The sequence below is a fragment of the Haematobia irritans genome, chromosome 5, assembly GCF_050003625.1.
Source record: "Haematobia irritans isolate KBUSLIRL chromosome 5, ASM5000362v1, whole genome shotgun sequence".
NCBI lineage: Eukaryota > Metazoa > Arthropoda > Insecta > Diptera > Muscidae > Haematobia > Haematobia irritans.
The window spans coordinates 17,327,514-17,347,178 of NC_134401.1; the positions used below are offsets into that span (position 1 = coordinate 17,327,514).

At 29.0% G+C, this 19,665-nt stretch overlaps 1 protein-coding gene across 1 annotated transcript; it reads left to right on the forward strand.

The window, feature by feature from the left end:
• Positions 1–6,306: 6,306 nt before the first annotated feature.
• Positions 6,307–17,851, forward strand: LOC142239524 (uncharacterized). The gene is made up of 3 exons (XM_075311312.1): positions 6,307–6,375; positions 17,319–17,648; positions 17,708–17,851. The coding sequence occupies exons 1-3, from the start codon at positions 6,307–6,309 to the stop codon at positions 17,849–17,851; spliced, it is 543 nt and encodes a 180-aa protein (XP_075167427.1).
• The last annotated feature ends 1,814 nt before the right edge of the window (positions 17,852–19,665 follow it).

A 19,665-nucleotide genomic window follows, 5' to 3' on the forward strand; every position in this document is an offset into this window, starting at 1 on the left:
TTTCTATATAAATTAAAATTCGACCAATTTTGATAAAATTTTCTATAGAAACAAAATTTTGAAAAACTTTTCCATAGAAATAAAATTTTGAGAAAAGTTTCTATAGAAATAAAATTTAGAGAAAATTTTCTATAGAAATAAAATTTTGAGCAAATTTTCTAAAGAAATAAAATTATGACAAATTTTTCTATAGAAATAAAATCTTTTCAAAAAATTTTCTATAGAAAAAAAAAAAATTAAATTAATGTCAAATTAATTTCTATAGAAATAGAATTTTCTATCAATATAAAATTTTGACAACATTTTCTACAGAAATAAAATTTTCACATTTATTTTTATAGAAATAAAATTTTAACAAAATTTTCGATAGAATAAAATTTTGACAAGTTGTCTTTAGAAATAAAATTTTGAAAAACATTTCCATAGAAATAAAATTTTGACAAAATTTTCTATAGAAATAATATTTTGACAAAATTTTGTATAAAAAAAAAATTTGACAAAATTTCTATAGGAATAAAATTTTCTATAGAAATAAAATTTTGACAAAATTTTCTATAGGATTAAATTTTGACAAAATTTCTATAGGAATAAATTCTATAGAAATAAAATATTCAAAAAATTTTCTATAGAAATAAAAAAATAAAATTAATGTTAAATTAATTTCTATAGAAATAAAATTTTCTATCAAAATAAAATTTTGACAACATTTTCTATAGAAAAAAAAAAATTTGACAAAATTTTCTGTAGAAATAAAATGTTGACAAAATTTTCTACAGAAATAAAATTTTGAGAACATTTTCTATATAAATAAAATTTTGACAAAATTTTTTATATAAATAAATTTTTGACAAAATTTTTCTATAGAAATAAAATGTTGACAAAATTTTCTATAGAAATAAAATTTTTACAAAATTTTCTACAGAAATAAAATTTTGAAAAACATTTCTATAGAAATAAAATTTTGACAAAATTTTCGATAGAAATAAAATTTTGACAAAATTTTCTATAGAAATAAAATTTTGACAAAATTTTCTATAGAAATAAAATTTTGACAAAATTTTCTATAAAAAAATTGACAAAATTTCTATAGGAATAAAATTTTGATAAAATTTTCTATAGAACTAAAATTTTGACAAAATTTTCTATAGGAATAAAATTTTGACAAAATTTCTATAGGAATAAAATTTTGATAAAATTTTCTAAAGGACTAAAATTTTGACAAAATTTTCTATAGAAATAAAATTTTGACAAAATTTTCTACAGATATAAAATTTTGACATTAATTTCTATAGAAATAAAATTTTTACAAAATTTTCTATAAAAATTTTGACAACATTTTCTATTGAAAAAAATTTGACAAAATCTTCTATAGATTTTACAAAAATTTCCTATGGAAGAAGAATTTTAACACAATTTTCTGTGGAGATAAAATGTTAACAAAATTTTCTGTAGAAATAAAATTTTACAAAAATTTCCTATAAATTGACAAAGTTTTCTATGGATTAAAAAATGTTGACAAAATTTTCTATAGAAATAAAATTTTGACAAAATTTTCTATAGAAAAAAAATTTTCTTGAGAAAAATTTCTATCGCCTGTTTCCTTCCATTTGTGATGTCACATCCCTTGCTTTATAGTCAAACAATAATACTTTAGAATAAGACAATCTTATGAATATTAATTTTGATTCAATTCTAACGCTTTTCCTTCCTTCATTTCAGGTTTCTCGGCAAGCATTTAATTGAAATGCTTAATGCATTATGGTAATCGTTCGTAAATCTTAAGTAAATGTTTGCATTTTGATTTGTCGGTTCAGAAAGTGTCCATGGGCAAATGACCATACATCATCATTGCTAGAGTAGAAGATTGCATATTGACGATATTCACATTCGTAACCAGTCGATATAGAATTTGCTCATAAAGCGAAGAAGATCAGTGGATATGTATCCCATGCAGACTTTTGTCACGCTACTTGTCGCCTATCTATCTGCTATAGTGGCATACAATCAGTTTTATTGCCCATAGGCCAGCCATAATATTGGAGCTCATAGAGATTCATAGCATCGCTGAAGAAGGAAGATTACCCAACTAAATGTTAATGGTATTGATATGTATGAAGTGTTAAAGACTCTTGGCTGCATTGTGAAAGATTGCCGTCTTGGAGAGAGATCAAAAGACGTCTGGTAGTCTACTAATGGAATTGGAAGATATGTTCAGCAAAACTCAAACGGTGGAGGAAAAGTAACCACGAATTGGCTGATGTTTGAAGTGTAAATTAAACGACAGCTCAATGTGAATTGGTTTCCTGACATAGTACAACTCCAACATTGCATTTCATTCACAACATCACTTAAGTGTAAACCCACGATTTGCAAACAAAAAAGGCAACTGAAACCAGTTTGAATTGAAGGCATTTCGCGTCCGCTTTGCCAATCTCCTCAACGCTTAGGAGATTTGGTTAAAGAAGCGCAAAGGAGAAAGGAAAGAAAAAGAGGCCAAAAGATCTACACGAGTAGCAGAAGGAACCGGAGAATAGTCCACTTCCAGTTTTGAACAACCTTTCCTTACATATAGCTCCCGCAAGAATCAACATAGTTTATTTCCCCACAACATAAACTTTGTCAGTATTACTGCTTCGTCTTCGTTATTATCATAATTTTCCTCAATTGCACATCAATTCAATTGTCTGACGTTGTTCCATCCGCAACTCTCTTCTTTGGTTAACCCAATATCAACTTTGGCTCGTGGGTCGTGATAGCAGAGTTTTTTTTTGGTTTTGTTGCCGCTGCCACTGAATTTCTTATTTAATCGCTCCAAAAATGTAAGTACAACATTCTTTGCATTTAGCTTTAACAGCCATATTTACTACTTACTCCTTGGTAAGATTTTTGCCTCCCTGTATTACCCATCACCATACCGCAATGCAGTGGTGGTTTCCATGTAGGAAAACAATGTTAACAATTTTTCTTTGCCGTTGTTTTTCCACTCTGTTTGGGGCCAAACATTCCATATATGGTCATTTTCTCTAGAAGAAGTTGTCCTTTCCTATTTTAGCCGTATAATGGTGAAGACATTGTTGTGGGTTTGGGTCCAGTGTTTGTTTTGATCTTGGTCTTGATATTTTCTAAGATATAGGTCATTTATGTGAAACTTAACGGATGCCTTCAAAACCAAGTGTATACATATGGAAATGATAGGAAAATCTATGGAAGCATAGACCAAATGACTTATTCGGTGTAAGGATTTTAATATCCATGAAAAAAAACTTCTGTGAAGATGAAATTCAGGTTTTTGTACTCTGAAATGGAAAATATGTTATATTTCAAAAATAAACTCCAACCTCGCTAATCACTCTGGCGAAACCTCAGAGAGTGCAGCTGGAATACTCCGTGTTCCGTAATTTAAAAAAAAAAAAAACTATTGACTGTTACAAATTTCTCATTGAAATGGCGTAGCTATTTAAAATTCACCTAATATGGGTGTATACCACGGTTGCCACTCGAGCCAAAAATAATCTACCAAAATTTGAAGAAAATAATTTTCCAAAAAACTACCAAACAAAAATATTTTATTTTTCAAAATTTTATTTCTTTAAAAAAATTTTTCAATTTTTTTCTTTCTAGAAAATGTTCTCAAAATTTTATTTCTATAGAAAATTTTCTCAAAATTTTACTTCTGTAGAAAATTTTTGTAAAATCTTACTTCTATTAGAGGTGTGCACGTGACACGAAATTATCGTGACTCACGAACAATTTCGTGACTCACGCGTGAGTCGTGAGTCGCTGACGGCAACGGCGTGAGTGTGCGTGAGCGTGATTAACCAACCAATTATCGTGCGTGATCGTGAGTCACGAAACTAATATCTTCGTGAGTGTGCGTGTGTAACGAATTTCGGAAAAACACACTCACGAACATAAAATGCTTACGTGTTGAATACATTTATAATTTTAGTGACATCCTAGGTGGTAAGAGTTTTATAACGCACTCGATTTTAACCATACTCATGTTTTCAGTCAGGTTCTATAGGTAAATCACTCATAAAATTATTCACGAAGTTTTTCGTGAGTCACGATATTTTTCGTGAGTCATGACATTTAAAAGATTTTCGTGTTGAGTATAAATTTTCTTTTCGTGAGCGTGCGTGACCGTAAGTCCTACCAAAAAAAAAATCGTGCGTGAGTGTGCGTGAATAAGATTTCTCCGTAGTGAGTGTACGTGAGCGTGAGCACAATATTACTCACGTGCACCCCTCTAATTTCTATAGAAAATTTTATTTCTATAGAAGATTTTCTCAAAATTTTATTTTTATAGAAAATTTTATTTCTATAGAAAATGTTCTCAAAATTTTATTTCTATAGAAAATTTTCTCGAAATTATTTTTTTTTCAAATTTTTATTTCTTTAAACATTTTTTTCAAAATTTTATTTCTATAGAAAAATTTCTCGAAATGTTATTTCTATAAAAATATGTGAAGTACCTCTTACTTGGAGAATATTGTGTAAAAACTACCAAAACATCAAGAATTCCACCAATCTACCACACAGTAAAAAATCTACCATTTTGGGTAGAATTCTACCAATTGTGGCAACCGTGATGCATACCCACAGGCGCACAGCAGGAAATTGCAAAGCAGATGGGCTAGGAAAAATATGAATTAAAATCTGATGGTTTGGGAACTGCAATTAGGATTTTCTACATCTCATAACGCTCGGATATTGATTCGAAGCCGAGAATTCCACTAGGGAAGCAGTAAGTCGCAATTCTCCCATAAATGCTAGTTTTACGTACTTATCTGCTTGTTTTCAAACGACCTTAAAATGTTTCAGTTTTGACTTTTATATTAAATTAAAATTTTCTTGTTCAAAAGCAAGAAATGTGGAAATAAACTCAAAATTTAGAATCACTTTAGTTTTATTCGAATTGAAAATGTCCAACGGATTACAGGGCGAAAAAGTCCAACCGATTACTGTCCTGCGATTTTGGTGGCTATTGAGCGATTTATCGCTCTTCGTGGATGACACGTTCTGAGTGAGATGGTGCTGAGTTCTGTTAGAATATCCATGGTAGATGCGGAAATGTTTGTCTGTCCAGGGTTTCAATATTGTTTTTAGGACATTTTCCCCACTAGAGGGAAGCCACTAGAATGATATACACCAGTGAACCGGTTTATCTTCTTACACCAATTGCCCGTTTTGATGAATATCCCTTATCCGGTGCTCGGATAGAATCGGTTTTGAAAAATAATCCAGTTCTTTAAACCCAAGAAAACCTGACTTTCAAAAAACTCGGTGTTTTGATCACTCTAGGAGCGACCTAGGACGTTACGGCGGCCACACACCATTACCATCGGCCATTATGAGGAGACCAAGGTTAGGTTAGGTTAGGTGGCAGCCCGATGTATCCGGCTCACTTAGACTATTCAGTCCATTGTGATATCACATTGGTGAACTTCTCTCTTATCACTGAGTGCTGCCCGATTCCATATTAAGCTCAATGACAAGGGACCTCCTTTTTATAGCCGAGTCCGAACGGCGTTCCACATTGCAGTAAAACCACTTAGAGAAGCTTTGGTACCCTCAGAAATGTCACCAGCATTACTGAGTGGGATAATCCAAGGTTGCTATCGCAATAGCCATCCAAATCATGATCTTGTGATTAGGCAACCACCCAGGGAGGTAAGGTAGATATTAAGCTTCTAGACCGCAAGATCCAGCTTTACAAAAGAGACATGTCTGAACTTGAGGATAATGTAGCTGAAGCGATGAAAAACTACAAGGTTAATTTTCGGAGCTCGACCACAGCCCATAGCACCGGAGGAAATAGACTTTCCGCGGCAGTTAGTTTTGAACCAATTCAGACTAGGCAAGGGCACCCGCCATAATTCCTACCTATCATTGATTGATAACAGCGTAGCTGACGTGTGTCCCATCTGTAACCAAGGCCACTCGTCACCTTTTCGCTTTTCTTGCTAAACCTAACCGACTCACCACAAAATCACTCTGGAAACATCCTATCCTTGTCGCAGAGATCCCTGATCTGAATACAAAAATGGATGAAATCGGTCTAACTTTTTTTGTGCACCGGTAACAATTTTTTGAAAAGCTAATTTTTCAATTTGTGTTTTCAAGTTGTCTACCACATCAGAGTGAAATTCGATTAAATCTCGCCTTCATTTTCGGATCATTTCTGGTTTTGATAGCGTATTTTGTCTTTAATGTCCTGGTATGGCTTCTCTACTACATGTCCCCCAAAAGGTAGGCACTGAAGAACTCCATCAATTTAACCCCAAGTACATGAATTGACCGCAAATGCTTTTATCATGTGATAATTCCCCCCTATTCCATCATCGTCATCATCATCGCATTATGCAGAAGAACGTATGCACATATGTCCTTGATATTCATAAGAACCTCATAATTCTTTTGTTTATTATCAATGACAATGCACTTTAGTGTAGCAGCAGGAGTAGCTGCTACACCAAGAGCACCGACATACATAATTCCACAGGCTTATAAAATGAAAGAACATGAAAAAAATTGAATGAATAAACCAAAAAAAACTAGCCAAAGAAAAACATGTCTTTGACATTCCTTTCAAGTTGTTGAGAGCTCCTTGCCCGCTGCTTTTAAACCCCTGAAGCTATCAAATTCTTTGGGATTTCATTCGTGTGGAGTAAAGGGTTTTGCGTCTTATCTTGCCTACTTACCACAAAATTCATGGTAAAATATACCATGAATGATATTTATAGGCAAATTTGCCTATATGTGACTTCGTGATACATTGGTTGTCACCAGAAAGAACTAGGGAGTGTTTTGCTCTTTGTCTTGCATTGCTTTTCATTGTTTTGACATTTGAGGTGATAAATTCTTTGAAGTGTCTAGAATGTGTGGTGTATTTTACGCTATACTCTTAAATAGAGTTTGACAGCAAAATATTTCCATTGTTTTTCTTGGATCTGATGTGTTAAGTCAGGCGAATGAGGTATAGAGTGATGTTTCAATGCACCATAGGCGATGAGGTTGTACGGTTGTCACAGTTGGTAGAATTCTTACAAAAATTTCAATTCTATAGAAAATTTTGTCAAAATTTTATTTCAATAGAAAATGTTGTCAAAATTTTATTTCTATTGAGAATTTTGTCAAAATTTTATTTCTATAGAAAATTTTGTCAAAATTTTATTTCTATTGAGAATTTTGTCAAAATGTCATTTCTATTGAGAACTTTGTCAAAATTTTATTTCTATAGAGAATTTATTTCTATAAAAAAATTTGTCAAAATTTTATTTCTATAGAAAATTTTGTAAACATTTTATTTCTATAGAAAATTTTGTCAACATTTTATTCCTAAAAATTTGTTTTTAAATTTATTTCTATAAAAAATTTTGACAAAATTTTATTTCTATAGAAAATTTTGTCAACATTTTCATTTCTGTAGAAAATTTTGTCAAAATTTTCATTTCTAAAATGAAAATTTTTGTCAAAATTTTATTTCTATAGAAAATGTTGTCAACCTTTTTTTTCTATAGAAAATTTCGTCAACATTTTATTTCTGTAGATGATTTTATCTAAATTTTATTTCTATAGAATATTTTGTCAACATTTTATTTCTATAGAAAATTTTGTCAAAATGTTATTTCTCTAAAAAATTTTGTCAAAATTTTATATCTATAAAAAATTTTGTAAAGATTATAGTTCTAAAATATTTTTTTTTTAATTTATTTGTCAAAATTTTATTTCTATAGAAAATTTCGTCAACATTTTATTTCTGTAGATGATTTTATCTAAATTTTATTTCTATAGAATATTTTGTCAACATTTTATTTCTATAGAAAATTTTGTCAAAATCTTATTTCTATAGAAAATTTTGTCAAAATTTTCATTTCTATAGAAGATATTTGTCAAAATTTTATTTGTATAGACAATTTTGTCAAAATTTTATTTCTGTAGAAAATTTTGTCAAAATTTTCATTTCTATAGAAAATTTTTGTCAACATCTTATTTTCATAGAAAATTTTATTTTTATAGCAAATTTTGTCAAAATTTTCATTTCTATAGACAACTTTGTCAAAATTTTATTTCTGTAGATGATTTTATCAAAATTTTATTTCTATAGAATATTTTGTCAATATTTTATTTCTATAGAAAATTTTTGTCAATATGTTATTTCTATAGAAAATTTTGTCAAAATTTTATTTCTATAAAAAAAATTATCTGAATTTTATTTCTATAGAACATTTTGTCAATTTCATTTCAATAAAAAATGTTCGTCAAAATTTTATTTCTATAGAAAATGTTGTCAAAATTTTCATTTCTATTAAAGATTTTTGTCAAAATTTTATTTCAATAGAAAATTTTGTCAAAATTTTTTTTATTTAGAAACTTTAGTCAAAATTTTCGTTCTATAGAAAATTTTGTCCAAATTTTATTTCTATAGAATAATTTGTCAACATTTTATTTCTATAGAAAATTTTGTCAAAATTTTATTTCTATAGAAAATTTTGTCAACATTTTTTTTTCTATAGAAAATGTCAAAATTTTCATTTCTATTAAAAATTTTTGTCAAAATTTTATTTCTATAGAAAATGTTGTCAAAATTTTATTTATATAGAAACTTTAGTCAAAATTTTATTTCTATAGAAAATTTTGTCCAAATTTTATTTCTCTAGAAAATTTTGTCAAAATTTTATTTCCCTAGAAAATTTTGTCCAAATTTTATTTCTCTAGAAAATTTTGTCAAAATTTTATATCTATAGAAAATTTTGTTAACATTTTATCTCTAGAAAATTTTGTCAAAATTTTATTTCAGAATTTTGTTTAAATGTTATTTCTAGAAAATTTTGTCAAATTTTTTTTTGTATAAAAATTTTTGTCAAAATTTTATTTCTATAGAATATTTTGTCAACATTTTATTTCTATAGAAAATTTTGTCAAAATTTTATTTCTATAGAAAATTTTGTCAAAATTTTCATTTCTATAGAAAATTTTTGTCAAAGTTTTATTTCTATAGAAAATTTAGTCAATTTTTTTTTTCTCTAGAAACTTTACTCAAAATTTTATTTCTATAGAAAACTTTGTCAAAATATTATTTCTATAAAAAAATATCAAAATTTATATATATCTATAAAAAATTTTGTCAATTTTATTTCTATGGAAACTTTTGTCACAATTTTATTTCTATAGAAAATTTTTGTCAAAATTTTATTTCTATAGAAAATTGTTGTCAAAATTTTATTTCTATAGTAAATTTTGTCAAAATTTTATTTCTATAAAATAAATATCAAAATTTTAGTTCTATAAAAAATTTTGTCAATTTCATTTCTATAAAAAAATGTTTGTTAAAATTTTATTTCTATAGAAAATTTTGTCAAAATTTTCAAATGTTTGTCAAAATGTTATTTCTATAGAAAATTTTGTCCAAATTTTATATACATAGAAACTTTAGTCAAAATTTTATTTCTATAGAAAATGTTGTCCAAATTTTATTTCTCTAGAAAATTTTGTCAAAATTTTATATCTATAGAAAATTTTGTTAAAATTTTATTTCTTTAGAAAATTTTGTCAAAATTTTATTTCCATTCTTTTTGTTTTGTTATTGTTGGTTTTGTTCTTTAAGCATTGTTGTTGTTTTTATTGCAGCTTAAAACCATACATTGACTAAACTACAAGTGTAGCTTAACCAACAGAGGAAAAGAATGTTTGTCAAATTTATTTGGGCAAAGCCCTATAGAATGCAAGATGGTTGGATGGACGCACGTTTCGGAATTACCACATTCCTCATCAGCATCCTCTACTTGCAGCAAAACTATCAACCAATTGTAAGAATAAATTCAGGCAGTTCATTAAACCCAACAATGAACCACACTTGAACCTCCCGTTTTGAATTTATTTCGGCATAAGCCGGCTATCATACAAAACCTTTTTTCGGGAGGTTCAAGTGTGGTTCATTGTTGGGTTTAATTAACTGCCTGAATTTGTTCTGATAATTGGTTGATAGTTTTGCTGCAAGTAGATGATGCTGATGAGGAATGTGATAATTCCGAAACGTGCGTCCATCCAACCATCTTGCAGTCTATAGGGCTTTGCCCAAATAAATTTGGCAAACATTCTTTTCCTCTATTGGTTAAGCTACACTTGTAGTTTAGTGTATGGTTTTAAGCTGCAATAAAAACAACAAAAATTTTATTTCTATAAAAAAAAATATCAAAATTTTATTTCTATAGAAAATTTTGTCAATTTCATTTCTATAAAAAATGTTTGTCAAAATTTTATTTCTATAGAAAATTTAGTCAAAATTTTATTTCTCTAGAAACTTTAGTTAAAATTTTATTTCTACAGAAAAATTTGTCAAAATGTTATTTCTATAGAAAATTTTTCAAAAATTTTATTTCTATAGACTCTTTTATCAAAATTTTTTTTCTATAGATACTTTTATCAAAATTTTATTTCTATAGAAAATTTTGTCAAAATTTTATTTCTATAGACAATTTTGTCAACATTTTATTTCTATAGAAAATTTTGTCAACATTTTATTTCTATAGAAAATTTTGTCATAATTTTATGTCTGTAGAAAATTTTGTCAACATTTTATTTCTATAGAAATTTTGTCACAATTTTATTTTTGTAGATGATTTTATCAAAATTTTATTTCTATAGAATATTTTGTCAATCTACAAAAGCGGTTAACTTAAAAAAACTTTTAATATAGATAATAATGTGGTACTCAATTACTAGCATCCAAATAACTTCGAAATTTTCTCATTGCCCCAAAATATCTGCAAAATATTTTTTAATTTGAAAAACAAAAGACCATTTGTTCAAATTGATTGCAGAAACGTGATTGGTTAACGTAATGAGTTTTATTATGAAGAGGAATGAAACGCATATTTTGGATTTTCTAAAAATCCATACCGTCTCAATACCCTTCCCCTTATTGAATGACAAATGCCTTAAATTGCAATTAACCAATAAAGTTGAAATAACCTCATCTAGTCACTTTTAAGACAACATAAGTTACGTTGTTTGATATGTACACAAATGTTGAATACTCTAGAGATTTAAATCTCATTATTTGCTACATGTATGGATGCATATGAGAACTACAAATGGATGAATGGGTTGATCATTTTAGACCAAACGATGATAGTTTTATCTTAAGCTGGACTACTACGTAATAAAATCAAATAAAAAGCCATGATCAAGTCATCGCCACTGCATGTATCGGGCATATAAAATAATAAAATTCATATCTACCTGACTAATGACTCTAAGGCTGAGATAAACTTTTTCTAAAATTTACATTTTGTTTTTTCAATACTTTATAGCAAGCTTTTTACCTCTATGGCATTACAACATCATTATAATATTCGTAATATTTTTTAAGATTTTTTTACATAGATAATAGTTTGCATAACTAAAGTTTCTTAAGAATATTTATTGAATTTGAATTGCTTTGGAAACAGGTTCAAAATCAGCAATATTTAGTGACTACATAAATACACTGAGAAAAACTGTCATTGAATAAATGAATTCATATATATAATTTTAGAAACATCTTTTACAGCTTTAGAGTTCGTATCAAAAATTCGTTTCGAAATTTTCTAAACTTAAAAAAAAGTACTATGTTTTAAAACTCCGAAATATAAGAAAATTGTTACCTTGAAATCAGGCTAAAAAATGACAAACATGTAACATAAAACTTTATTGTGGTTTAAAATTTAGTAAAATGTGAGAAAAAATTGTATCTTAATATCAAGTTAAAAATGTATTAAAATATAAGATCAAAATGTATCTTGAAATAATTATGTTTTTCTTAAAATAAGTCCATTCACTGGACACTTAATTTTCGACCCTTAGATCACTGACGTGATAGACACATGATATCTTTGGAAATAATGCTCAGGCCGTATCCTGAGTCGAGTCGAGTCTTCTCTTAAAATTTTTCTTATTTTTTGTGAACTTAAAGCTGGGATAACATATAATTGATATTGCACGATGTCGTTAATTTTTCCAAGAAGATGATAGTTTTTTCAGTGCATATGAATAGCCTTACATTCTTAGAAAATCGCATATGATATCATTGACCGCGAGCTATAAAGTCATTAGAAATGTCAATAGTGACAATAATTTATGACTACTTTGTCGTTTTGATTTTATGTTAAAAATGTGAATACTACACCGATTGAATTATCTTTGTAAAAAGAACGAAATATATCATTTTTACAGTCAAAACAAATCATTAAATGAAAGAATAGTTACATTCCTTTTATGAAATTTTCATTGGTTGTATGATTTCATTTCCACAACGAAAGAATTATCTTCGTAAACAGAACGAAATAAGCCATTTTTTACAGTCAAAAAAAAAAAATTAAATTAAATGAAAGATTAGTTTCATTTCTATAGTTATGGTTTCATTTGTTTAGGAAATTTTCTGAAAATTTCACTTCTATAAGAAATTTTCTGAAAATGTCATTTCTCTAGAAAATTTTCTCAAAATTTCATTTCTATAGGAATTGTTCTGAAAATGTCATTCCTATAGGAAATTTCATTCCTCTAGAAAATTTTCTCAAAATTTCATTTCTGTAAGAAATTTTCTGAAAATTTTAATATCTCTAGGAAATTTTCTGAAAATTTCATTTCTCTACACTGAAAAAAATATTGACATAATATGGAACATTACGCAAAGCTAAGGACAAAATTCTTTAAAATAATAACATTTTAATTAAAAGAAAGTTTATAATCCTTGCTTCAAAAATTTTTTCATTAAATTTAGGACACAAATCTTGAAATTTTGCGTCCCTCTGTTATCTGTTAAGACTTATTTTAAGGATTAGTATCTTTGGTTTAAAGTTTTTTTTAGCATTAGGTTAGGTTAGGTTAGGTTATGTGGCAGCCCGATGTATCAGGCTCACTTAGACTGTTCAGTCCATTGTGATACCACAGTGGTGAACTTCTCTCTTATCACTGAGTGCTGCCCGATTCCATGTTAAGCTCAATGACAAGGGACCTCCTTTTTATAGCCGAGTCCGAACGGCGTTCCACATTCCAGTGAAACCACTTAGAGAAGCTTTGAAACCCTCAGAAATGTCACCAACATTACTGAGGTGGGATAATCCACCGCCGAAAAACTTTTTGGTGTTCGGTCGTAGCAGGAATCGAACCCACGACCTTGTGTATGCAAAGCGGGCATGCTAACCATTGCACCACGGTGGCTCCCATTTAAGAAAACAGTTTAAGAAAACAGTTTTTACTTTGAAGTACTTGGTATAATTTGGATTTTGAAACTGGAATTTTTTTGTACATGAATACCTTTATTAATATATCGCAAACAGAGAATAAAAATTCAATGAATGAGATCTGTAACCAATTTTAATTTTATCGATCCTCGATTTAAAGCCAGGGAGGTCCCTAAAAAATGTCTTTATTTTAAAGAAGCCGCATCTTTGACTCGAAATCAATACCAAAATCCTTAAAGGAAGGTCAAAATCTTTGGATCCAAGTAAACTTGTTTTGAGTGTAGGAATTTTTCTGAAAATTACATTTCTATATGAAATTTTTGTAAAATTTCATTTCTATAGGAAATTTTCTGAAAATTTTATGTATATATCAAATTTTTGTAAAATTTCATTTCTACATTTCTATGGGAATTTTTTGTAAAATTTCATTTCTATAGAAAATTTTTTCAAAATTTCATTTCTATAAGAAATTTTCTGAAAATGTCATTTCTATAAGAAATATTCTGAAAATTTCATTTGTATAAGAAATTTTTTGAAAATTTAATTTCTATAAGAAATTTTCTGAAAATTTAATTTCTATAGGAAATTTTCTGAAAATATCATTTCTTTAGGAAATGTCATTTACTTTTCTGAAAATTTTAATTTCTATAGGAAATTTCATTTCTCTAGGGAAGTTTCTAAAAATTTCATGTCATAGGATTTTTTTCTAAATTTCATTTCTATATGGAAATTTTGCAAAATTTCATTTCTTTAGGAAATTTTCTAAAAATTTCATTTCTATTAGATTTTTTTTCAAAATTTCATTTCTACAGAGAATTTTTGCTAAATTTCATTTCTATTGGAAATTTTTGCAAAATTTAATTTCTAAAGGAAATTTGGTGAAAAATTGAATTTCTCTAGAAAATTTTCTAAAAATTTCATTTCTATAGGAAAGTTTCTGAAAAGTTTATTTCTATAGGAAATTTTTTGAATATGTCATTTCTATAAGAAATTTCTGCAAAAGTTTCATATCTATAGGATTTTTTTTTCAAAATTTCATTTCTAAAGGAAATTTTTTCAAAACTTCATTTCTATAGAAACTTTTTCATTTCTCGAGACAATTTTCTAAAATTTTTAATTTCTCTACACAATTTTTGCATTTTGCATTTCTCTAGAAAATTTTCTGTAAAATTTCATATCTATAGGATTTTTTTTTCAAAATTTCATTTCTATAAGAAATTTTCTGAAAATTTCATTTCTATAGGAATCTAGCGTAACCCGGCCCGCTTCGCTCCACCACCCGAAACATATTTTTGTTAACTTAGTCAACCATATCCTTCGATCTGAAAACAAATTCGAAGATTTGAACTGTTTTAAAGAATAGGGTCAGGGGAAGTCTGGCACAAAAACTGAAGTACTGACTAATCACTCAATGATTTCCACATATGTGTCCCGCACATTTCAAAAAATCGAATCACTTGCTTTTTCGTTTATATGCAGAAATACGGCGGTTATGCAGATGTAAAACGAACCGGCTTAACAAACGTCGGGTAGGGAGTGTTCCCTTTCAAACTAATTTTTTGTTTTTTTTTATACCCTCCATCATAAGATGGGGGTATATTAACTTTGTCATTCCGTTTGTAACACATCACACAATATTGCTCTAAGGCCCCATAAAGTATATATATTCTGGGTCGTGGTGAAATTCTGAGTCGATCTAAGCATGTCCGTCCGTCCGTTCGTCCGTCCGTCCGTCGCTAACTTCCGAACGAAAAGAGCTATCGACTTGAAACTTGGCACAAATAGTTGTTATCGATGTAGGTCGGATGGTATTGAAAATGGGCCATATCGGTCCACTTTTACGTATAGCCCCCATATAAAGGGACCCTCAGATTTGGCTTGTGGAGCCTCTAACAGAAGCAAATTTCATCCGATCCGGCTGAAATTTGGTACATGGTGTTGGTATATGGTCTCTAACAACCATGCAAAAATTGGTCCATATCGGTCCTTAATTATATATAGCCCCCATATAAACCGATCCCCAGATTTGGCTTGTGGAGCCTCAAAGGGAAGAAAATTTCATCCGATCCGGCTGAAATTTGGTACATGATGTTGGTATATGGTCTCTAACAACCATGCAAAAATTGGTCCATATCGGTCCTTAATTATATATAGCCCCCATATAAACCGATCCCCAGATTTGGCTTGTGGAGCCTCAAAGAGAAGCAAATTGCATCCGATCCGGCTGAAATTTGGTACATGGTATTGGTATATGGTCTCTAACAACCGTGCAAAAATTGGTCCACATCGGTCCATAATTATATATAGCGCCCATATAAACCGATCCCCAGATTTGGGTTGCGGAGCCTCAAAGAGAAGCAAATTTCATCCGATCCGCCTGAAATTTGGTAGATGATATTGGTATATGGTCTCTAACAACCATGCAAAAATTGGTCCACATCGGTTCATAATTATATATAGCCCTCATATAAACCGATCCCCAGATTTGGCTTGCGGAGCCTAAAAAAGAAGCAAATTTCATCCGATCCGGCTGAAATTTGGTACATGGTGTTGGTATATGGTTGTCAAAATTTTATTTCTAGAGAAGATTTTGTTAAAATTTTATTCCGTTCATAATTAAATTTTCATCATTGCCAAAATTTTATTTCTATAGAAAATTTTGTCAAAATTTTATTTCTATAGAAAATTTTGTTCAAATTTTATTCGGTTCATAATCATGGTTGCCATTCGAGCCAAAAATAATCTACCAAGATTTTATTTCTATAGAAAATTTTGTCAAAAGTTTATTTCTATAGAAAATTTTGTTAAAATTTTATTTCTGTAGAAATTTTTGTCAAAATTTTCTTTCTATAGAAAATTTTGTCAAAATTTTTATTTCTATAGAAAATTTTGTGAAAATGTTATTTCTATTATTTTGTTAAAATTTTATTTCTGTAGAAAATTTTGTCAAAATTTTATGTCTACTTTGTCAAACTGAATTTTATACGTATTGGATCGATCTTTTTTGATTTAATATATACCACGTATGGACTTACATACAATTTAGAAGATGGTGTTAGGAGGTTGTAAGATACCTTGCCATCGGCAAGCGTTACCGCAACTTAAGTAATTCGATTGTGGAATGCAGTGTTTAGAAGAAGTTTCTACGCAAACCATGATGGAGGGTACATAAGCTTCGGCCTGGCCGAACTTACGGCCGTAAATTGTTTCTCTTAGAGGCTCTGCAAGCCAAATCGGGGGATCGGTTTATATGGGGGCTATATATAATTAGCCCCGATGTGGACCAATTTTTGCATGGTCGTTAGAGACCGTATACTAACACCATATACCAAATTTCAGCCGGATCGGATGAAATTTGCTTCTCTTAGAGGCCAAATCGGGGGATCGGTTTATATGGGGGCTATATATAATTATGGACCGATGTGAACCAATTTTTGCATGGTTGTTAGATACCATATACTAATACCATGTACCAAATTTCAGCCGGATCGGATGAAATTTGCATCTCTTAGAGGCCTCGCAAGCCAAATTTGGGGGTCCGTTTATATGGGGGCTATACGTAAAAGTGGACCGATATGGAAAATTTGCAATACCATCCGACCTACATCAATAACAACTACTTGTGCCAAGTTTCAAGTCGATAGCAAGTCGATGTGTTACAAACAGAATGACAAAGTTAATATACCCCCATCCTGTGGTGGAGGGTATAATAAGAATTTTTTGGCTTTATTAAAAGGAACAATGACCTTTTTATAATGATGATATTATTATAATGATGTTTTCACGCTAGGGGCTAGTATTCCTTAATGAGTTAATGATATTGTAATAAAGACAAATAAAAGTTTGTAGACTCGTAATAATTGCCCTTGTCGTAAAGGAAAATTTTTAAATATGTATCTTCATTGAGTATTTCTCGTTAGGTTCAGTTGTGAACAATATTTTTACCTTACTTCGAGATATTTTAGCATTAACAAAAAATGCTCTTAAAAATTTTATTTTTTTGTTTTATATTCAATCTTAATTTTCAAGAGGTTAATAAAAATACACCGATAATTTTTTCATGTAATAATTTCTAATTATAATTTACAGGTAATACCAAAAATTACAAATGCCTGGGTTAAATGTACAATATATGACAATGATTTTGCCAAATTTTTGCATTGTAATTTAACCAAAAATGCGAAGAAGGATCCTCTTATCTCTTTCCACCTTAAACTTTTCCAAATGCCAGTTACCAATTGTATGACCCACATTGAAATGCATTACTTTACTTTGAATTCCCGTCTACCAATTGTGCCAGTTAACTCTAGCTGGGATGCTTGTAAGTTTATGGCAGATCGTAAAAGATTTGTGGCTTTTCTTCGTTTATATAATATGCTTGGGCCATATACAAATCTCAACCATACATGTCCCTATAGGGTAATGAAATAGGATTAAGCTCTTATTCAGAATAGTTAAAAATTTATAATTCTTTTCAGAATGATATAATTGGCAAAAATATCCTCGTGGATACAACAAAATTTCCATTTCCAATTTTACCTGGCGAGTATATGATCACAACTTCATATTTTATTAATGGAACAAGAAAATTATCCATTGATGGTGGTGGACATTTTCTATAAACGATTATCTGGTATAAATAAAACTTTAGATAAACAAACGAAACATATGAAATAAAACAAATACTGTTTAGATAAATTATTATTTTAATTCGATATTATTTTAATTTTCAAATCAATGAATTTTTTAATCAATTAGTTTTTTATGTCCAATTAAAACTGCGATTGATACTATTATTTTTTGTGATCGAAGACATTTCAACTAAAAAATTAATTGGATTAATTAATTTCGTGATTTGTGTGTGTACACACAAAAACATAATATTTGGATTCAATCACAAAATTTACTGATCCAATTAATTTTTAATTCAAATGCCTTCATCACAGAAATAATAGTATCAATTATTATAATCATTTAAAAAAATAAATTGATACTATTTGGTTGCGATTGATTTTTGGTTTAATTAAAAACATTGTTGAATCAATTAAATTTTTATAGGAAATTTTTTGGTGAACATTTTGTTTTGTGTACTAAGAATATTAATTGTAAAACTTTGCTCTCTGTCATCGTATGAGTGTAAATTGGGCGAAAAATACCCAGTAAAAAAAGCTTCGCCAAAAAAGTAGTGAAAATTTTCTTTTCGTATCCGGCAGTGGTGCAGAATTGGCGCAGAAGCGATGGTGCGAATTCAATGTTTTGGATGTGAATTAAGAAAATATGTGATATTTTGACAATTAAATAAATTTAAAAAAAATATGATTTTTAATGCATTCTTACGCTTGTCTGGAACGTTTGACATCAAATATTTGCAAAAACTCGCAAGATTTTTAGAATGGATTTAACATTTTTTTCGGCAAAATTTAAATAATTTGTATCATTTTATTAATTTTTAATCTGTTTTTAAACTATTTGAAACAAAAAATTTTAAGATTTCCATTAAAATTATGAATATATATATGGCCGTAAGTTCGGCCAGGCCGAATCTTATGTACCCTCCACCATGGATTGCGTAGAAACTTCTACGAAAGACTGTCATCCACAATCGAATTATTTGGGTTGTGGTATCTTAAATCGTTTTCTAAATTGTGAGTTAGTCAATACGTGGTATATATTACACAAAAAAGGTATGTGTAGGTAAGTCTACAAATAATTACGAATCGATATGGACTTTTGCACGGTACGTACACGCTCACAAAAAATCGCTTCTGTAACATATACTCCCAAACATATTTTGCTTCAAGCATATACATTTTTGGGTATTGCCCAAACATTTATATGTTTGATCTCTTCCAATATATAATATATTTGAAAGCATATTGGTCTAAACAATATATGTTTGGGTAGTCTAAGTTCCAAACATTTTGTATTTTTGCATCCAAATTCAATAATGTTGTCTTCCAAAAAACAATATGTTATTATGTGAACATATAATAAGTTTGGAAGCATTTTGCACCCAAAAATATTATATGCTTAAAAAAAATTCTCCCAAACAATATTGTGCTCAAAATTTTATTTATTTATTTATATATTTACAATCATAATGAATTATGAAAATAAACAGGTAATATAGGTGCTAACAACATAGGTTTTCGACCTGAATGCTCAAAATTTTGTTTCTGCCCAATTGTATATTCCCCCACATCTTTCTCACTTCCACGAGATTTTTTAGTTCTTAGCACCTTTTTCTGTAATACAAACATTGTAGAAGAAATTATTCAATTGTATGATTTTTTTATTTTAATTTTACCTTTAGCCGGACGGGGATTCGAACAGCGGACCACACAGTTTGTAAGGATCAAAGAAGTAGCTGATCAATTGCCCAAGGAAAAATAAAATGTTAATTTTGTAATAAGAAGCAACAACCACCAACTTAATT